This window comes from Betta splendens, chromosome 19 (genome assembly GCF_900634795.4).
Source record: "Betta splendens chromosome 19, fBetSpl5.4, whole genome shotgun sequence".
NCBI classification, from domain to species: domain Eukaryota; kingdom Metazoa; phylum Chordata; class Actinopteri; order Anabantiformes; family Osphronemidae; genus Betta; species Betta splendens.
Window position 1 is genome coordinate 7,864,886 of NC_040898.2, and position 19,792 is coordinate 7,884,677.

General features: G+C 43.5%; 1 protein-coding gene across 9 annotated transcripts in view; it reads left to right on the forward strand.

Moving 5' to 3' along the window:
* LOC114845843 (NACHT, LRR and PYD domains-containing protein 12-like) overlaps positions 1-18,134 on the forward strand; it is a 36,183-nt gene extending 18,049 nt beyond the window's left edge. For 3 of the 9 annotated variants that reach the window (XM_055504717.1, XM_055504716.1, XM_055504723.1), the window contains 10 exons: positions 10,677-10,796; positions 11,321-11,458; positions 12,143-12,221; positions 12,373-12,598; positions 12,841-14,728; positions 14,933-15,103; positions 16,109-16,282; positions 16,678-16,851; positions 17,146-17,192; positions 17,312-18,134. In XM_055504717.1, the coding sequence (XP_055360692.1) occupies positions 10,677-10,796; positions 11,321-11,458; positions 12,143-12,221; positions 12,373-12,598; positions 12,841-14,728; positions 14,933-15,103; positions 16,109-16,282; positions 16,678-16,851; positions 17,146-17,192; positions 17,312-17,847 (3,553 nt within the window). In that variant the 3' untranslated portion in view covers positions 17,848-18,134. Of the gene's footprint in view, positions 1-3,963; positions 5,019-5,123; positions 5,143-6,823; positions 7,122-7,205; positions 7,337-10,676; positions 10,797-11,320; positions 11,459-12,142; positions 12,222-12,372; positions 12,599-12,840; positions 14,729-14,932; positions 15,104-16,108; positions 16,283-16,677; positions 16,852-17,145; positions 17,193-17,311 lie in introns of those variants that run through there. The other 6 variants (XM_055504721.1, XM_055504722.1, XM_055504719.1 and 3 more) reach the window with 6 other exon arrangements.
* The last annotated feature ends 1,658 nt before the right edge of the window (positions 18,135-19,792 follow it).

Below are 19,792 nucleotides of genomic sequence, written 5' to 3' on the forward strand. Positions count from 1 at the left end.
CCAAAATGGCCGTTTCTAGAGGATCCTTTAGATGAGGACGCTGTTTTAATTCGCACGGCATTGAATTTTGAGGATGGCTCTGGCTGTGCTGCGTGTGGCGCCTGGGCAGTAGTACTGCGGTCCCTGGGTCTCGGCTGTCCCTTCCTGGCTGGGGGTTGTGGGGGGTGGTGGGATAGGTAGCAGAGCCAGTCGGGAACCTGGCTCTGCGGACCCTGGTGCTCTGCTTCCCAACTACATTTCTCCGCATTCATCCACTTAGGTCTGCAAGGGGCGTCCTGCTGATGGAGGGACCGGGGCTACTGGGAAGTGGTGCCGTCCCTTCCAAGTGGGATGCTCTGCAGTTTTAATTGCATTAGTCATACACACTTGTCCAGGAATCTGGGGGCTCCTTCCGGGGGGGCCAGTAGACGGAGCCTTCCCATTGATGGCTCTGTCTGCTGGACCCCTCGGAGAATTGGGTATCTCCCAAAGTTACTCATACTTAGTCACATACACATACATTTAGGGCCGGGGGTGGGCTCCTTCACTGGGGCCTGGGGCTGAGGCCAGTTGTGGCCTCGGCCACTGGCCCTGGTGGAGAGATCACCACCCTATTTTAACTGCAAAAAGACATTTAGGGCGAGGGGGGGGCACTGTCCGGGGGACACACCGTCAGCCAGCGGTTGTGCTCCTGGAGGTGTCACCCACCTTCAGTGCACTTTAGTTCCACACACTCACGTCCAAGCTGGGTTGCAGGGTTCTGGGGTACCTTTTTCTGCTGCCCTCTGCCTCCCCCGGGTTGGGGGGATTGGTCGGGGCTCGGGAGGAGCTGCGGTCCCTGCCTGGGGCCAAATGGACGGAAGGCCGGAGACCTACCCTCCCCACAAATGTGATCAAGCGAATGGTGTGGGTGCGAGAATGTATCTGAGAGTGCATTGGTTCACGTATGATTGACTAGTTTGTTGTGAGAGAGTCTATGGTGTTTGTATGTGTTGATGTGAAGATGTGTGTTGCACATGTGGTGGGTGTATGCGTCTGTGTTTGTGTGAGTTTGTATGCGTGTGGTGCGGTTGAAGTGTGGGGGGTCCGGTTTTTCGCCCGGGGTACGATGATCGTCTGCCTGGGTGGTCTCTTTTCTGCTGACCCCACCAATTGCTGGCCTTGTGCTCCAGGCCGCGGTGGCGCCAGGGGATGAGGTCGGGCCGATGGGGTCGGCCCCACTCCGCTCGTGTGGGGGTGGTGGACTGGGGGCGGGCCCCACTCTGGGCGCGGGGGCATCTTCTGGCGGGCTCCCTACGGACTGTGGGTCCTCGGGCTCTACTCTTTCAGGCCGACCCTCCCGCCGGGGGGAGTGTTTGCCCCTGGTTCTCATGGGGCGGACAGCGTTGACCCCCGGTGGCCCACTCTGACCTCGGGTGCTGTCTCTGTGGCTGCCGCAGCTCTGCCTGGGGGGCTCTGTGTGGGCGGCTTGGGTCGCAACACCTGCCCTCCTGGAACTGAAGGTGTGTGGGCTCCCTGGCTGCTGGGATTCCTTCCTCTGCTTGCTGGATGGGCGTAGTGGCCGAGCCCCTCACATCACCATGGTTTCCACAAGTGGCATTGTTCATGCACCAACGTCTGCCTCACCCTTTGGGTGAATAATGTTAAGCTACAGCCTTACTAACCTTGAAGTGGGACACTTTCCAAATCCATGCATGCATATTTATTTGAGCAGTACAGTTTTTCTTGAGACTCCAAAAAAAAAAAAACATATATTTATAATCTTATCCACCCATACATCAGACACAGCACCCACCGTGGTCGTGTTCTTATATCCGAGCAGATCCTTTTGTTGCGTTACGATGTTTTGCAAACGGTAGTTTTTTTTATAACATTGGAGATGCTGAGCACATTAGTGAAGCCACTGTTTGTAGAAAAGTTCGACCTCAAGCGCTTTCCTTGACACAAACTCCTCAGAGCCATTAAAGAGGAGTTTCACAGGATTGCAGGTATGTGGTATTTAATTGGTTTGAGTGAGGCTAATCTGAAAAATGATGATGAGTTGATGATGAGAACTAATGAATGTGCAGGTGCACTGACTACTCTTTGTAATGGTCAAAGACTACATCACCATACTGTAACTGACGTATCATTTTTTGCACCCCCAAGATCATATGTGATGCTGCACATATCATAAACGTGGAGGCCAAGTGGCCCAGCTTTGGTCATGACTTATGAATATATCGTAAGTCAACTCTAAGTAACCGGCTGCACTGTGGTAAGTACATGTATGTCCTATACACTTATTTCAATGCATGCACTACACACTCACAGGAGCACTTCTATGCAGCACTAAAGTAATGAGAACTTTCTTCTAGGAGAGATTGACGGCTTTCTGCTGGAGATAGGAGTTAATGCCAGCCCACACTACTGACCCCTCACCCAGAACCTGAAGCAGACCCCCAGCAGCGCTTTAATGTTCTGCCCTGCAGAACAAGAGCCCGGGTGGAAATGACCATAAGCCTGTTGAAAGCACGTCTTCAGTGCCTACGTCAGGACGTAGGGTAACACCTGAGAGGCCTGTGACATTATTGTGGCATGTGTTGTTCTTCACATTATTGCAATTATTAGAGGGGAGCAACATCCTGCCCTACAAATACAAGACCCTGAGGAAGACTCCATCCATCACGGTAACCTGCAGAGTGGATGGACAGTCAGAGAAGTGTTTATCTGTAATGTCTTAATCATCAATTATATACATTATTTCATTAATACAAAGGCAATTGTTAGATTTTATGATTCTTCCAATAATTCATACAATTCACCTTTAACTATACACTCACCTCCAATTGAGAATTTTATTTTCTAGTGTCTTTTCAATCTGGTGGTCAAAGTATAACATTTCCTTGTTATTTTTTTTATATTTTCTTGATAAGATGTAGTTTATACAACTCCTAGGAGTTTAGTGACATAGTTACTCATTACTACAGAATTGAACTCTGGCATTTACTGAACATCACTGAACTGTGTGCGTCTGTGTAGCAGAATGTGACGGACCCTCCTCCTGCTGTTCTTCCACACTCTGGGACAGAGGGGAGATAATAATGTCACTATACTTGGAGATCAACTTGCATCATTTAGGCTACGCAACACAAACATCAGAAATCACGTGATGTGTACACATTGTATCAATATTACACATTATAATGCTACTTATCATAATTTAAGCTTTATTCAGTAGTATACTTACAACATCCTGGGCTTCTGTTGTGACAGGAGGATCCAAGAGGCTGATATTAACCATCAGAATCTGTTAAGACCAACAGAGAACCCGACGTCTGTTACAGAATGTCTGTGTAGCCCAATCAGACTGCATGCACCATCTCATCCCTGTCGCCGTGTTTGTGGGGAAGTTTACATTCTCACACCTGCATCACTGGCGTCTGACTATCAGAGAGGAAGGAGCGCGAAGTCTCAACAGACAGAGACACAACTCCCCGGCCTTGGGTTTGTGAGCTAGATTTCAGAGTCTATCAGGCAGAGAAAACCATTGAACAATGTAGGTGAAATGTCAAATACATACAGTAAGACAAAACATAAGATATTAATTGCAGAACATAAGTTATAAATCATATAATAACTGCATAGAATAAGGAAGAAACATTTTTTCCCATAAAAACTGCTATACTCTGCATGCTATTTAGTTATTTAATATGTCAAATGTTGTAGTCAGTCAGGTAGTCTACACCCATGATATGATCATGCCTTATACCTGTTTGGATTATGTTTTTATGTTGCTGCTGTTCTTTTTATGCCTGCAGGATTGCACCTACATAAAAATTGAAATTAAATTCTTATATTATTACATGAGTTTTAGTTAACTTTTAAAAACCTAATTAGCTTAATGTAATAATTGCTCTCCATAAAATGTATTGGATTATTGAATTATCATTACTTTACACATCAAACACAACAGGAATTTTAAAAAAGGATAGACATAACACTGAACTTTTAATTCATACAAACATCAGTATTTTATGCAAATACTGAAGTAACTCCTTAGATAAGTAAACAATTACTTTACAAGTCCTTACTTTACAAAAGAAATATAACAGCCATTTTGCTTTTTTGACGGAATATAGGCTCGTAGTCGCTATATGCTTGAGGTATCATATCCATTTCCGGACCTCTTTTGTTGTCCTGTTGCCATGGTCACTTGTAATATCTTCACTCCATTGATCAGGGCTTGACTTTAAGTCAATCAACTCGGAGTTGCTTAAACCAGCTCTTCTTAGCTGTTTTGAAACCGAAAACTCTAGGTTTGCAAACTCGGTGTAAGTCAACTCAGAGTTCAGTTTAAACTCAGAGTTTGTAAAACCTCCTTCTTGAAACGGGCCCCTGGACGACAAACAGTCAGTCAGTTTAACAGCATCAGTAAACAGGTTGAACTACTCCTCTGCTTCTTCCCTCTGTGATGGAGCTGCACTCCTACAAACAATGTGCTTCCTGTTTCTGAAGCATTTAGATGGAACCATGACCTCTGCTGCCTTCTCCACCTGTACACAATCAATGAAGAAACTTTCTCACAGCTCATTGAACTCATAACGCATATTTACTTATTGTATAATCCTTTATTTTACAGTATCAATACGCTGCTTAACTCGTTACCACACTGTAACTGAATATTGGAGCAGCCAGAAAAACTCTTTGTTGAAAATCCTTGTTCTTTGCTCTGATGCTTTGCTCTGAACATAAAACAGCATCTTTTAGGTAAATAAGATAACATTGACTTGAACATTAAAGCTTTATTATATTAGTCCCAGCAGCTGCTAATTTACAAAGAACAGAATATAACATGTTTGGGAAACAACTGACAGTTTGGATCTCTGTCATCCTGTAGCATTGCTGCTTTATTACTCTGCTGCTTCAACTCTTCTAGTTTCCTGTAAACAGAGATGGGGCGGAGCCTCAGTGATCACGTGATCCAGAAGCGAAACCGAAACTCCATTTAGAGACAACAGCGGGAACAGTTAAATAAAAGAAAAGGAAACGTTGAGGAGGTGAGTGTTTAACAACATTACTGTTACTGCGTCTGTTTGTTAATGTAGAGAAAGAATAGACACGATCCACTTCTGTCAAACGAACACTGACAAGAACCGGATGTGAGGAGTTGCTGGTGTTAAGGTTCTGACTCTAGTTGTTATTTGTCCAGGTGTCGTGCCAAAAAGTGACCGTCTGCCAGAAATTGATTTCCGCACGCGGGAGCGCGCACCGCCTCGTTAAGGCGTTTAGCTCGGTTTGTGCAGGACTACAGCTGCTTATTTCGGTTTCAAACGGCCATAACTTGTAATTATTATTCGCGACACGTTTTCTAGTGGACGTAGTGACGCCACGTGTTTTAGATTTTGTGTAAACGATGGAAATAATCATCGTAATTCTCTTTACAGCGATCGTCGATTGTGACTGTTCAACTCCATGACATAAAGCTAGGACTCAGATCTACGACTCAATATTGCTGCAACATGTTTGTTCTTCACATTTTGACTCTGATTGAAACTGCACGAGTGACCACCGATTTGTTTCGCTACTTTTAACTTCCTGTGTGGGACCAGTTAAACCAGTAAGATGCTTTCATGTTGCCAAAACGTGATTATTAGAGCCAAAGCTTTTGGTCAGAAGCTTAATTATGTCTTATTTTAAATACACTGAGCTCTGCTTTGTTATATTTACAGATGTAATACACCAAGACCAGTAGAACCAGTAGCATGCTGGTTTTATGTTGCCACAAAGTGATTAAAGCCAATATCTGTTCACTGAAAGCTTCTTTCTCCCTTATTTTAAGTTCATGGAGCTCTGCTGGATTATAATAATAGATTTAATGAGCCTCCAGTACATCTTATTACTTTTCACACCTGTCTGAGACCAGTTAAACCAGTAAGATGCTGTGTTTACGTTGCCAAAAAGTGATTGCAGCCAATATTGTTTGATAAGAAGCTTATTTCTGCCTAATTTTTATCTTTATCAAACTCTTCTTGGTTATATTAACAGGTTAAATGAGCATCAAGCTCACTTGACCGCTGTCTGTAACTGTCTGAGACCAGTACAACCACTAGGAAGCTGTTTCCACTTTGCCAAAAAGTGATTCATGTAAATATCTTTTAACAAGAAGCTTATTTCTGTGTCATTTTAAGTCAGTGGAGCTCTTCTTGTTCATATTAACACATTCAAATTAACTTAACCGCTGTCCGTACCTGTCTAAGACCAGTACAACCAGTAAGAAGCTTTTTCCACGTTGCCAAAAAGTGATTCATGCCAATATGTTTAAACAAGAAGCTTATCTCTGCTTCAATTTAAGTCAGTGGAGCTCTTCTTGTTCATAAAGATAAAAATTAGGCAGAAATAAGCTTCTTATCAAACAATATTGGCTGTAATCACTTTTTGGCAACGTAAACACAGCATCTTACTGGTTTAACTGGTCTCAGACAGGTGTGAAAAGTAATAAGATGTACTGAATGCTCATTAACTCTATTATTCTAATCCAGCAGAGCTCCATGAACTTAAAATAAGGGAGAAAGACGCTTTCAGTGAACAGATATTGGCTTTGATCACTTTGTGGCAACATAAAACCAGCATGCTACTGATTCTACTGGTCTTGGTGTATTACATCTGTAAATATAACAAAGCAGCTCAGTGTATTTAAAATAAGACATATTTAAGCTTCTGACCAAAAGCTTTGGCTCTAATAATCACATTTTGGCAACATGAAAGCATTTTACTGGTTTAACTGGTCCCATACAGGAAGTTAAAAGTGGTGAAACAACTCTGTGGTCACTCGTGCAGTTTTAATTAGAGTCAGAATGTGAAGAACAAACATGTTGCAGCAATATTGGGTCGTAGATCTGAGTCCATGTCATAGACGCCTTAACGAGGCGGTGCGCGCTCCCGTGTGCGGAAATCAATTTCTGGCAGACGGTCACTTTTTGGCACGACACCTGTTCTGGTTCTGAGCTCGCAGTTGGTGGTACTGACCGCTCAGACTGACTGAGGTCCAGAAATGTGGTGGTTTCTGCTTTCCTGTCGGTGTTCTGAATTTTCCTGTGACCATGTTAACCGGTGACCGACTGGTAGCTCGTCGTTCAGCTGTTGGAGGCAGGAAGCAGCATGTTGGTTTTCTCTGAATCTGGACTCAGATTCACTTTAATACGAGTCACAGCAGGTGTGTAGCTCTGGATCTGTGGCTTTTTCAGAAGATGAGTGTTTGTGTGGAGGAAGAGGACAGAGCAGAGTCTCCAGGATCCAGATGTGTGACTATGAAGAATGACTGGTCCAGATGTGAGCCTCCATTATTCAGTCCTGAACCTGGAGCCTCAGACACAAAGTAAGAACTGATCCAAACTCACTGATATGAATCATTGTTAGTTTATTCTCTGATCTTATAAACTGACTGTGTGAATTTTCAGGATGTTCATGTTCTGCTGGATCAACGTCATGTGTGTGGATGTGATCATTAAGATAAACAATGAAACAATCTGAGAACTGATCCCAAGTGTAAAACATCCTGATGATCTGCAGTAGCAGTAGGTTTTGTAGTTGTGTGTTGTAGTTAGAGTTGTGAACTGATCTGATGAAGGATGAAGACAAAAATGCAGAGACTGGTTCAGACTTGTCTTGGTTTCCTATGTTTTATGCATTTGTGAGAATACCTGTTGTTTACTTACATGTATATATGTATATATGTGTATATATATGTGTGTGTATATATATATATATATATATATATATATATATATATATATATATATATATATATATATATATATATATATATATATATATATATATATATATATATATATATATATATATATATATATATATATATATATATGGGGGGGGATGCACTGTCCCCACTGCTGTTCTGCATAGGTCTGAACCCCCTCAGCCAAATAATAAACAAGACTGGCTATGGATACCGACTCCGGAACGGGGCCACCATAAGTCACCTCCTCTACATGGATGACATCAAGCTGTACGCCAAGAGTGAGCGAGACATCGACTCACTGATCCACACCACCAGGATCTATAGCTCGGACATTGGGATGTCATTCGGACTCGAGAAATGTGGGAGGATGGTGACAAAGAGAGGCAAGGTAATCCACACAGAAGGGGTCTCACTCCCAGAAGGAACAATAGCAGACATTGAGGACAGTTACAAGTACCTTGGAATACCACAGGCAAACGGCAACCTTGAACAGGCAACAAGGAATGCGGCAACAGCCAAATACCTCCAACGAGTAAGGCAAGTCCTAAGAAGCCAGCTCAATGGCAAGAACAAATCCCAGGCAATAAACAGCTACGCTCTGCCAGTGATCAGATACCCTGCGGGAATAATAAGGTGGCCAAAGGAAGAGATACAGACCACAGATGTTAAGACACGAAAGCTCCTCACCATGCATGGAGGGTTCCACCCCAAATCCAGCACCCTGAGACTGTACGCTAGCCGCAAGGAAGGAGGCCGAGGACTAGTGAGTGTGAGAGCCACTATCCAGGATGAAACATCCAAGATCCATAAGTACATCAAGGATAAGGCCCCGACAGATGACGTGCTGAGTGAATGTCTCAGGCAGTGGAGAACGGAGGATGAGATGCTGGAAGAGGGACCATCATGGGAGGACAAGCCCTTACACGGGATGTACCACCGGAACATAACTGAAGTGGCTGATCTCAACAAATCCTACCAATGGCTTGAAAGGGCTGGGCTGAAGGACAGCACAGAGGCACTCATCCTGGCCGCACAGGAGCAGGCCCTGAGCACCAGAGCCATAGAGGCCCAGATCTACCACACCAGACAAGACCCAAGGTGTAGACTGTGCAAAGAGGCCCCTGAGACGATCCAGCACATAACTGCAGGGTGTAAGATGCTGGCAGGGAAAGCATACATGGAACGCCATAACCAAGTGGCTGGTATAGTATACAGGAACATCTGCGCAGAGTATGGACTGGAAACCCCAAGGTCAAAGTGGGAAACACCTCCCAAGGTGGTAGAGAACGAGCGAGCCAAGATCCTGTGGGACTTCCAGATCCAGACTGACAGAATGGTAATGGCGAACCAACCAGACATTGTGGTGGTGGACAAAGAGCAGAGGAAAGCCGTAGTGGTGGATGTGGCAATACCAAGCGATGGCAACATCAGGAAAAAGGAACATGAGAAACTAGAGAAATAACAAGGGCTCAGAGAAGAACTGGAGAAGGCTTGGAAGGTGAAGGCCACAGTGGTGCCTGTGGTGATCGGAGCACTGGGGGCAGTGACCCCCAAACTGGAGGAGTGGCTACAACAGATCCCTGGAATAACATCCGACATCTCAGTCCAGAAAAGTGCAGTCCTAGGAACAGCAAGGATGCTGCGCAGAACCCTCAAGCTTCCTGGCCTCTGGTAGAGGACCCGAGCTTGGAAAGTGGATGAGACCACCCACGTGGGGTGAGAAGGGAGTTATATATATTTTTAGGACCATATATATATTTTATATATATGGTCCTGTGGTTCATTGTCTCTCATCATTATGAGGTAGGCTTGAAGGGTCTTGCCCAGGGACCCACACTGGATGCTTATTCGCCCTACAGGGGATTCAAACCGGGAACCACCCATATACAAGTCCTGCGACTTTACCGATTGAGCTATCCAGTAAGATACTGGCTCAGACGTCGCCCGGTCTAACAAGGTCTGCGTCAGGTGTTTTGGGAACCAGAGCACCTTGGCGAGAAGTGGGCTACTGGAACAAGAAAGAAATGGCTAAGATGCAAGAACAAGGCTCTGCTTGCCACATCAACAGACCAAAAACCAGCTGGGGAGATCAGTGCACACACCACGAAGGTGTGATGCAAAGAACCCACAATCCTCTGAGCTTTCCCCTCAGGATGCAGCTCACAAAACAACACAGAACACATTATAAACACACACAAACACTTAACACTAAACACACAGTAATTCAATTCCACCAAACTTATAACACCAATCAACTCCTATCTTTAACTCTAACGTTAAGAACACAGGAACTGTTATTTTTCCCATGAGCCTCAGCTGCTTAAGGCGGGTTTAAGCCCCTAGACTGCTACAATATCTTAGATCAAGTGTTAAACTTGTCAATCTTAAGTCCATGTAAAGCATTTGTACACTTTGTCAGTAACAATACAGCTCTGCCATTAAATAATACCACAAATCTTATAAAAATAAATAGTTTTTTTTTTTAAAGAGAGACATATCACAATTTCACATGGATAAAAATACTTATGCTTATTATAGATGGCTTTATGTACAAAGATGAGGCCAACTGCCTATTTCCCGCCGCTTAGATTCAAACCTTGATTATGGAGGTTTTTAAAACAATGATTTAGCTTATTGACTTGTTACTTGTTATTTCTTTTTAAACTTTACTTGGACAAATGATATTACCTAATTACCATATATAATATTATGGAAAATTCTACGCAATATTTTGAAGTAAATATACCAACATAACTATTTCTTCAACAATTACAACTGATGACACACAGAGAAATGATTTGTTGGGTCTTTTGTTGGGTTTTTCTTACTCATCCAAAGTGTGAAACGTCCTGATGATCTGCAGCAGCAGTACTTTGTGTTTAGAGCCACAGAAATAACTTTGATCAGAGAAAAGAGCAGTGAATGATGTGATATGAATGAAAACATGTGTTTGCAGAGTCCAGAACCAGAGACAAAAAGTAGAACCTCCAGGACCCAGCTGTCTGTCTATGAAGAGTGACCGGTCCAGACATGATCCTCCAACCTTCAGTAATGAACCTGGAGCCTCAGACACAAAGTAAGAGACAGTTTCTACTTTAAATGGACCTGATAGAGGGTGAAGACAAAATCTTGTGTTCATAGATTTCTATTGATGATGCAGAGACTAGTTCAGACTGAGAAAGACAGACTTTTTTTGTAAACCGCTTAAATAACTTCACACCTGCTCAAAACTACCGAGCATTTAATCATTTACAGGATTCTAACCCTTTTAATATAAACTAAATAGTAGGAAGATTAGATTTAGTTGTTTAATCAATCTTAACCTTCACATTGATTTGAATGGTAGAATAATCGTGTTGTTTGTTGTGTTATCGTATGCCAAGTGACAACTGTCACAAACCGGCTCAAATGAATGTGACAAAGAGGGAGGACACACATAGGCTCAAGAGTTCAATGTAATATTTAATATATTTAATATATATAATGTAATTATATGCAAAACAGAACACACCCAAACCCAACACAAACCGATGTACAGGCGGAGGCTGTCACACAGACACATCATTGATTAGGTGGTGATGCAGGTGTTACATCATGTAGGTGTTTCTATATCAGGTCCCATCAGAGACAAAGATCTGCTGGACCTGGACCTGGACCTGGACCCAGTTGTGTGTCCTTCAAGAGCGACTGGTCAAAGGATGGTATTAATTTCAAAGACCAGCCTGTATCAGAGTCACAGTGAGTTGTTGTCACTTGGAATCATTCTGAACAATATGATGTAAACCTTTCTCTAATGATTTCCGTTTCTTGATCTGGTTGATTTGTGTTTGAAGTGTTGATGTGAAAGAGAAGCTTTCTTCACTCTGATCATTGATCGAATCTCCATCCAGCAGTAGCTAAAGCTCTGATCCGGTAGAGGGTCTCAGGGGCTGCTCCTCTTCTAATGAAGTGTTGAGATCAAAGGAAGCAGCTGATCATCTCTGATCAAATCTGTTTATTGCATCTCTACATGAAGGTTTTGGTCAAATGTCTTGAAGCTTCTTCATTTGCAGCAGTAAATTGAAGTTACTACCGGAGACTTTAGTTGTAGTAGTGATGTTGATGCAATGGAGATGACTGTTTGTCCCCAGTGTCGGCACCACAGCTGTGGTCCAACAATGAATGAATGTAGGAAGTAGTTTAATGTTTCTAGCCCAGTAAAACCAGTTTGATCTCAGCAGACTCCTTGTTCCAACACTTCAGCCTTGTTCAGTGAAGGAGGCAGAGATATATGTTGTTCAGAGCTGAGACTGAAGCAACTGACTGACAGTAAACCTTCACCACTACAGGGAGTCTCTGACTCACTGCTCACATCCAACATCACTTCATGGACCTTTGTGTGTGTGTCTCTGTATGGACTTATTCTTCATGGTTCCTCCACAGAGTGAACCAGCAGAGCTCAGAGGTTCCCAGTGCTCAGTGTGTCCAGCAGCACCAAACACACCTGGACTCCATATTTATGGTCTGTACATGTGCAACTACTACTGTTCATCTGTTGTGTTCAATCATCTCCATGCTGCACTTTTTAGACCAGTGGATTGTCAGTGTGTCCAACATGGATTTGGCTCCATGGTTTTAGTTGGATCAGGTCATTCATATACTTTCTGTTTCAGCTGCTGAAGGACAACATTGTCACGTTTGTGAAGAAGGAGCTGAAGAAGATCCAGAAGGTTTTGAGTCCAGATTACCCAGAATGCTTAGAGAGTCAGAGGGAGGATGAAGAGGAGATGGATGGTGAGGATGAAGAGCAGAGGGGGAGCAGCAGAGACGCATTTCTGAAGATCACAGTGAACTTCCTGAGGAGGATGAAGCAGGAGGAGCTGGCTGACTGTCTGCAGAGTAAGAGGATTTATCTCAACATTTAACATCAGAGACACAATCACACATTTACTCATGTGTTGTTTAGATTTTACATTGGTTAAATGTGGAGCAGAATTTAATAATCAGATACAGGAAAGTTCTTCTCTTCACTAGTTCTAGTGTTTCAGGCTGTTTCATTATGTTCATTAACACTAAGATTTGAATCAATGAACCAGACATTTGTCGACTCCTTAGACTTCGTCTTCTTTCTGTTTTGTTAGAACCCAATCCAATGGTTCCAGTACCAGAGCCACGGCCCATCACATATTACCAGCAGATGCTTCAATCAAACCTCCAAGACCAGTTTGTGTGTGTGAAACCAGGCTGGTCAGAAGTCGACCAACGTCTGGATGACATCTACACAGAGCTGTACATCACAGCTGGGCCGGATTCACACATCAACACACAGCATGAGGTCCAACAGGTTGAGACGACGCAGCACAAGCAAAGATCAGCAGAGGAGCCAGTGAAGCCCAGTGACCTGTTCAAACATCCCCCTGGTAAATACAGACGCATCAGAACAGTGTTGACCAATGGAATCGCTGGGATTGGAAAAACAGTCCTTGTGAACAAGTTTGTGTTGGACTGGACCCAACAAAGGTCCAATCAAGACGTGCATCTGATTTTCCCCTTCACCTTCCGTCGACTGAATCCACTGAAGGGACAAAAGTTCAGTTTGTCAGAGCTCATTCATGAATGTATCCCAGAAACTGAGTCCATCAGCCTGGAGGCTCTGAATTACATCTTTACACAGTCATCAGGAAACAGCAACTATGACAAGAGCAGGTTCAAACTTCTGTTTGTGTTTGATGGACTGGACGAGAGTCGCCTCCAACTGGACTGTAGCACCAGTGAGAAGGAGACGGGTCAATGTGACGTCACAGAGTCCACCTCAGTGGATGAGCTGCTGACAAACCTCATCAGAGGAAAACTACTACGCTCTGCTCGCATCTGGATCACCACACGACCTGCAGCAGCCAATCAGATTCATGGAGACTTTGTTGAGGTGGTGACGGAGGTCAGAGGGTTCACTGACCCACAGAAGGAGGAGTTCTTCAGGAAGAGATTCACAGATGAGCAGCAGAGCAACAGAATCATGTCTCACATCAAGACGTCACGAAGCCTCCACATCATGTGCCACATCCCAGTCTTCTGCTGGATCACTGCTACGGTTCTGGAGGATCTGCTGGAAACCAGAGAGGGAGGAGACCTGCCCAAGACCCTGACGGAGATGTACGCAGAGTTCCTGAGGTTTCAGATGGATCGGACTAAAGACAAGTACGGACCAGAACAGAGCAGCAACTACATCAAGTCATTAACTAAACTGGCTTTTAAGCAGCTGCTAAAGGGAAACATGATCTTCTATGAGGAAGATCTGAAAGAGAGCGGCATCAATGTCAGTGGAGCCTCAGTGTGTTCAGGAGTGTTCACAGAGATCTTCAAACAGGAGCGAGGGAGGAAAACCAAGGACAAGATGTTCAGCTTTGTTCATCTGAGCGTTCAGGAGTTTCTGGCTGCTGTTCACATGATGCTCTGTTACAACAAAGGAAGGATGGAGGAACTGGAGGAGTTTCTGACAGACTCCAAACACACAAAATCTATCCTTAAAAAATTAAAACATTTGTTTGTTTATCCTTCAACTCACTCATCTCTGGATGTAGTCCTGAGTAGAAGCATGTTTAAATCCCTCCTCAGTCCAAGTGGCCACCTGGACCTGTTTGTTCGCTTCCTTCATGGCCTCTGTCTGGAGTCCAACCAGAGAATCTTAAGAGGTTTGCTGGGTCACACAGAGAACAGTCCACAAACCATCCAGACAATCATCAACAACCTGAAAAAGATGAACAATGATAGAATTTCTCCAGACAGAAGCATCAACATCCTCCACTGTCTGATGGAGGTGAACGACCACTCAGTCCATCAGCAGATCCAAGAGTTCCTGAAGTCAGAGAACAGATCAGAGAGACTCTCTGAGATCCAGTGCTCAGCTCTGGCCTACATGCTGCAGATGTCAGAGGAGGTTCTGGACGAGTTGGACCTGAACCAGTACAAGACATCAGAGGAGGGACGATGGAGACTGATCCCAGCTGTGAGGAACTGCAGAAAGGCTCAGTAAGTCTTTCAGTTTCTATGATCCGCCTTTGGTTCTTCTGGTTCTGTCCAGACACACTTTGGTTCTAATCTCTGGGATCTTGTGGAACCAACAGAGCTTCACACTTTGTGATTGATGAGACCAATCCGAGCTACAGCTGCTTCAGAATCAACATTCATGAAGTCACTTCACATTTATAGACTTTATATTTTCTGTCATCACAGACTTTCTGGCTGTGGACTCACAGAGAGTCACTGTGAAGTTGTGGCCTCAGCTCTGAAGTCCAACCCGTCACATCTGACACATCTGGACCTGAGTAACAATAACCTGCAGGACTCATTGAAGGCTCTGTGTGCTGGACTGGAGAGTCCCCGGTGTCGACTGGAGACTCTGAGGTCAGTGTTTTTCCTGGTTCATGTTTTTTAGCTCATCACTTCAAACGTCTCCACTTTAAACTGATAAAGAGACTCGTGTGTCAGTAAGTTGCAGGAATGATTGACAGTTTGTTGTGACTCTATAAATTCTATGAAGCTCATGAACAGAAGTTTGTGATGTCTTTTTCTTTAAATGTGACTCAGCAGCAGAGACTCAGAGTAAATCGTGTCTCCACATGTTTGAAGGATCTTTAGTGGCGTCTGATTTGTCTCCATCAACAGGCGACACTTCAACCTGTGTGTGATGCTTCCTGTCAGACAATGATGTCACTTTGTAGAGACACAAGCAGGAAACAGGAGCATGAATATGAGACTGCAGACATGTTGCTACACAAGGTTCTAGGTTCCATGTAGGACCAGAGGAGAGAACATCCATCTGACTGGGATCAGTTCTAAAGATGATTCACTTCATCAATAATGGTCAGTTTGGAGTTTGATCCAAACATTAGTCTGAACATTTTAGCCTAAACATCAGTGATCAGGACAAATCTGACTGACAGAACTAAATAGCTGAGTAAAGCTCATCAATGATCATCAAACACCACAGACAGGAGATGATGTTTGATTGGAGGAGGAGCAGAGAAGAGGAAATGAATCCTAGCAGCATCACAGAACCACTATCGCCTGCAGCAGGAAGCACAGCTGTTCCAGAGGAGTCAAGAAGAAGGTCAAAGGTCACTGACAGCTTGGATCCTATGGAGACACTTTGGTCCACACTAAAACATGTGTGCAGTCAGTGTCTCTGTTCTCTGCTGGTGACAAAGCCTGAAGTTCACTGGTGTTTATCAGTTTAGACAGGAACATTTCAGTCAGGATCATATTGTTGGTTCTGTCTCCATCAAGTCGACGTGGAACAAACCAATGAATCACAATAAAGACACAAAAATGTTTTTGTGAAAATCACAACGACACCATGAGACACTGAATGGTTTCATTTCCATCTTAACCCACATCTTCATCTTTCAGACTGAGTGTGTGTGACCTGTCAGAGAGAAACTGTGAAGCTCTGTCCTCAGTTCTTAGCTCTCAGTCCTCTAGTCTGAGAGAACTGGACCTGAGTAACAACAACCTGCAGGATTCAGGAGTGAAGCTACTGTCTGCTGGACTGAAGAGTCCTCACTGTCGACTGGAGACTCTCAGGTCAGGATTCATGAAGTTAAAGATCATTTAAGAAATGTGCACAACAATCACACACACATTGTCTGTCACAATGTCCTTTAATGAGCTCAAGCTACAGAAGCTATTAAACAGGCAGGAAGTCTAAACTGTAGAGGATCAATAACTCGTCACATATATTAAATAAGATGTGAAATGATTTCAACTTCTCCATCTTTGTTTTACTGCTTGTTCACCAGGTTTGTTAGTGTCTTACTCCAGTTTCCAGACTCTCATTGCCACTTTGCTGATGATCAGATCACATTTCAAGCAGGAACCTATTAAACAGTTCTTAGTGTTTCTCTCCACTGTAGATGATCAAATGTGCCTCTAATCCAAACTGTAGTATGTAAGTGTGCTTTAACATTGTGTGTGTTCAGGCTGTCAGGCTGTCTGCTCTCAGAGGAAGCTTGTGTCTCTCTGGCCTCAGCTCTGAGCTCCAACCCCTCCCATCTGAGAGAGCTGGACCTGAGCTACAATCATCCAGGAGACTCAGGAGTGGAGCTGCTGTCTGCTGGAGTCAAGGATCCACACTGGAGACTGGACACTCTCAGGTATGGACACAACTACACACAGTGTCTGATGGAGGAGCAACTAGGGATGTGGAGCTCTATGAACTTAGAACCCAACCTTGGAGTGTGTGATAATAAACACATTCAGAGTTTGCTTCCTGTGGTGTCACATTAGTTTGGTGGTGACAGTGTGAGACTGAAAGCAGGTGTCTGACACCAAAAGTGATGACGTGAAATAGAGACATCAAAGCTTTTCCCTACATACAAGCCTCCATCTGTGTGTGAGAGCCATGTAATGTCCATGTCTGCATGTCTCTGACCCCCTCCTCCTTTCAGGGTGGAGCCTGGTGGAGTCCGATGGTTGAGACCAGGTCTGAGCAAGTGTAAGTGTGTTTTTACTGAGATCAGCAACATTCAACCATCTTCAAACTGTCATGATTCATCATCAAACTGATGATAGATCAATAACTGCAGCTGGATTGTGTCTTGTTCTCTCCATCAGATTTCTGTCAACTCACCATCGACACAAACACAGTGAACAGAGAACTACAACTGTCTGACAACAACAGGAAGGTGACACATGTGGAGGAGGATCAGCCATTTCCTGATCATCCAGACAGATTTGACTGGTGGCCTCAGCTGCTGTGTAGTAATGGTCTGACTGGTCGCTGTTACTGGGAGGTTGAGTGGAGAGGAGATGTTTATATATCAGTGAGTTACAGAGGAATCAGAAGGAAAGGACGCAGTGATGACTGTTGGTTTGGTTACAATGATCATTCCTGGAGTCTGTTCTGCTCTGATCATGATTACTGTGTCAGACACAATAACATAGTAACGTCCATCTCCTCCTCAGTGTCTGACAGAGTATCAGTGTATGTGGACTGTCCTGCTGGTTCTCTGTCCTTCTACAGAGTCTCCTCTGACAAACTGATCCACCTTCATACCTTCAACACCACATTCACTGAACCTCTTTATCCTGGGTTTGGGTTCATGTTCTGTTCTCCTGGTTCCTCGATGTTTCTGTGTGATGTGTCGTAGTGAGAGTTTGATCCAGAAAGAGAAACGTTGTCACTGTTGAACATAGTTCAGTCTGTTCAAGTCTGTCTTATTTTCAGATTCATGTATTAAACCAGTTTCTTTTTGAACCAGTTCTGAATGTTTCCTTGTGAACTTCTTCCTCCTCCGTCCTTTAAAGATGGAAGCTCTGATTATTCCAGGATCAAATGTTGATGACTTGTTGTGAAGTTGTTTTCCAGTGAATATCAGGATGTTTCAGTTCAACATGTGACAAACTGTGACATCAGAGAAGAATCACTGAGCTGAATGAGTGAGAAGCTTCCAGATGTTCACAGATGATTGTTGAATGAAAACTGTTGATTGAATGTTTGTGATCATTTTCTTTCCCTCTAGTAGAAGAGAGCAGCTCAGCCTCACATTAAAGTGCTTCATTTACCTTTAACAATAAATGATCACGTTATAATCACAATATAGAAATGTTCATCACTTTAAACTGTGATTATATTATAACAATCATCATGATGTAACATGATAGATCATCATAATTGTCATCATCATAATAGATTCAGAGTCACATGATGAACCTCCACAATCTGTATCTACTGAAATAATAATGTAAGCTGCCAGCTGCTCTTTCTCTTCATCCTGCTTTGGTGTAAGTGTCCATCAGTGTGACATGAGTGACTCCCAGCTGGGCTCAGCTGTTCCTACTTCTCTCTCAGGCTGAAGATCCTGGTCACATTCATCCATCAGCTGAAGCTGTTGCTGCTTATCTATGTTGATTTATCTGCTGGAGAGACTCTTTACTGGGAGGCTCCCTCACATTGCTTCTCTTCTGATGGACACAAACTCTCTTTTCTCATTTCCTTTGGTTTCCTCCTTTGGTTCCAGTTTGACCTCTGAGGCCTGTTTTCTCTCCTCATGTCTCGTCTCCAGCTCTGATCTTCCTCATCCTCCTCTTTTGTGCTTTCCCACCAACGTCTGTTTCTCTGAGTTTGTCACAAACAAATGTTTGTTGAACTTTGACTCATTGTGAAACAGAAACATCAGCTGTGTTAATGTTACTACAGATCCTGTCTGAATCCTTGGTGAGTCTGTGATGTAGTACAAGACGTTTGCAGCAGCTTGTGTGTGAATTCTTGGTCATGTGTGTTGTAGTTTGCTTATGCAGACAAATGTTTTTAATTCAATCGCTAATATTTTTCTTAACGTTTCTTTTGCAGGTGTAATGGACAATCACGTGTGAAAAAAACACCTGAGAAGAGTCAGGTCAATCTACCTACTGCCAGTAACCCAGAGTTAACGCACGTGCATGGCGTATATAGAAAGACACTGTCTGAACTGAAGCAAAAAAGGGCAGCATATTAGCGAAGTTGGAGGTTTTAATGCTGGCGTATGAAGAATTCAAGGTGATTATTATTAGAAAAAGCAACAGAGCTGAATAACACAGTTACAGGATCTATGTATTAAACATGTTTACCATATTCTTTCTTTAATGTAGCCAATAGAAAGAAGGCAGAGGCTCGTCAGACAGGTGGGGGCACCACCACCTCCCCATCTGAGACTGGCTCTGTCTCTGAATAAAGGGTGACCAGTGGTTGAGGGCATTCCTGGGGCACTTCATCACACACCACCTCCCACGACATGAGTAACTTAGTGAAATGTAAGTTTAACACAGTAGTACTCATTTTTATTATTTCCTATGACTTTAAATAAACTACTGTCTCTGTCACTAGGATATTTGAATCTGCCTAACAGTATGATGCAGGCTTATTTTATTTAAATGCATATGCTGCATGGGCTTCTACAATGTTGTAGTACTGTGACTTTATTTCACAGAGATCGCATACGCACACAGTCTGGGACATGTGAAATTATAGAAGAGACTGGCCATTTGAAAAAGGCTACACTCGAAATTGAAATACTGCAGCATTGCCTAAAGGTTAAGAATTTATCTGAACATTAA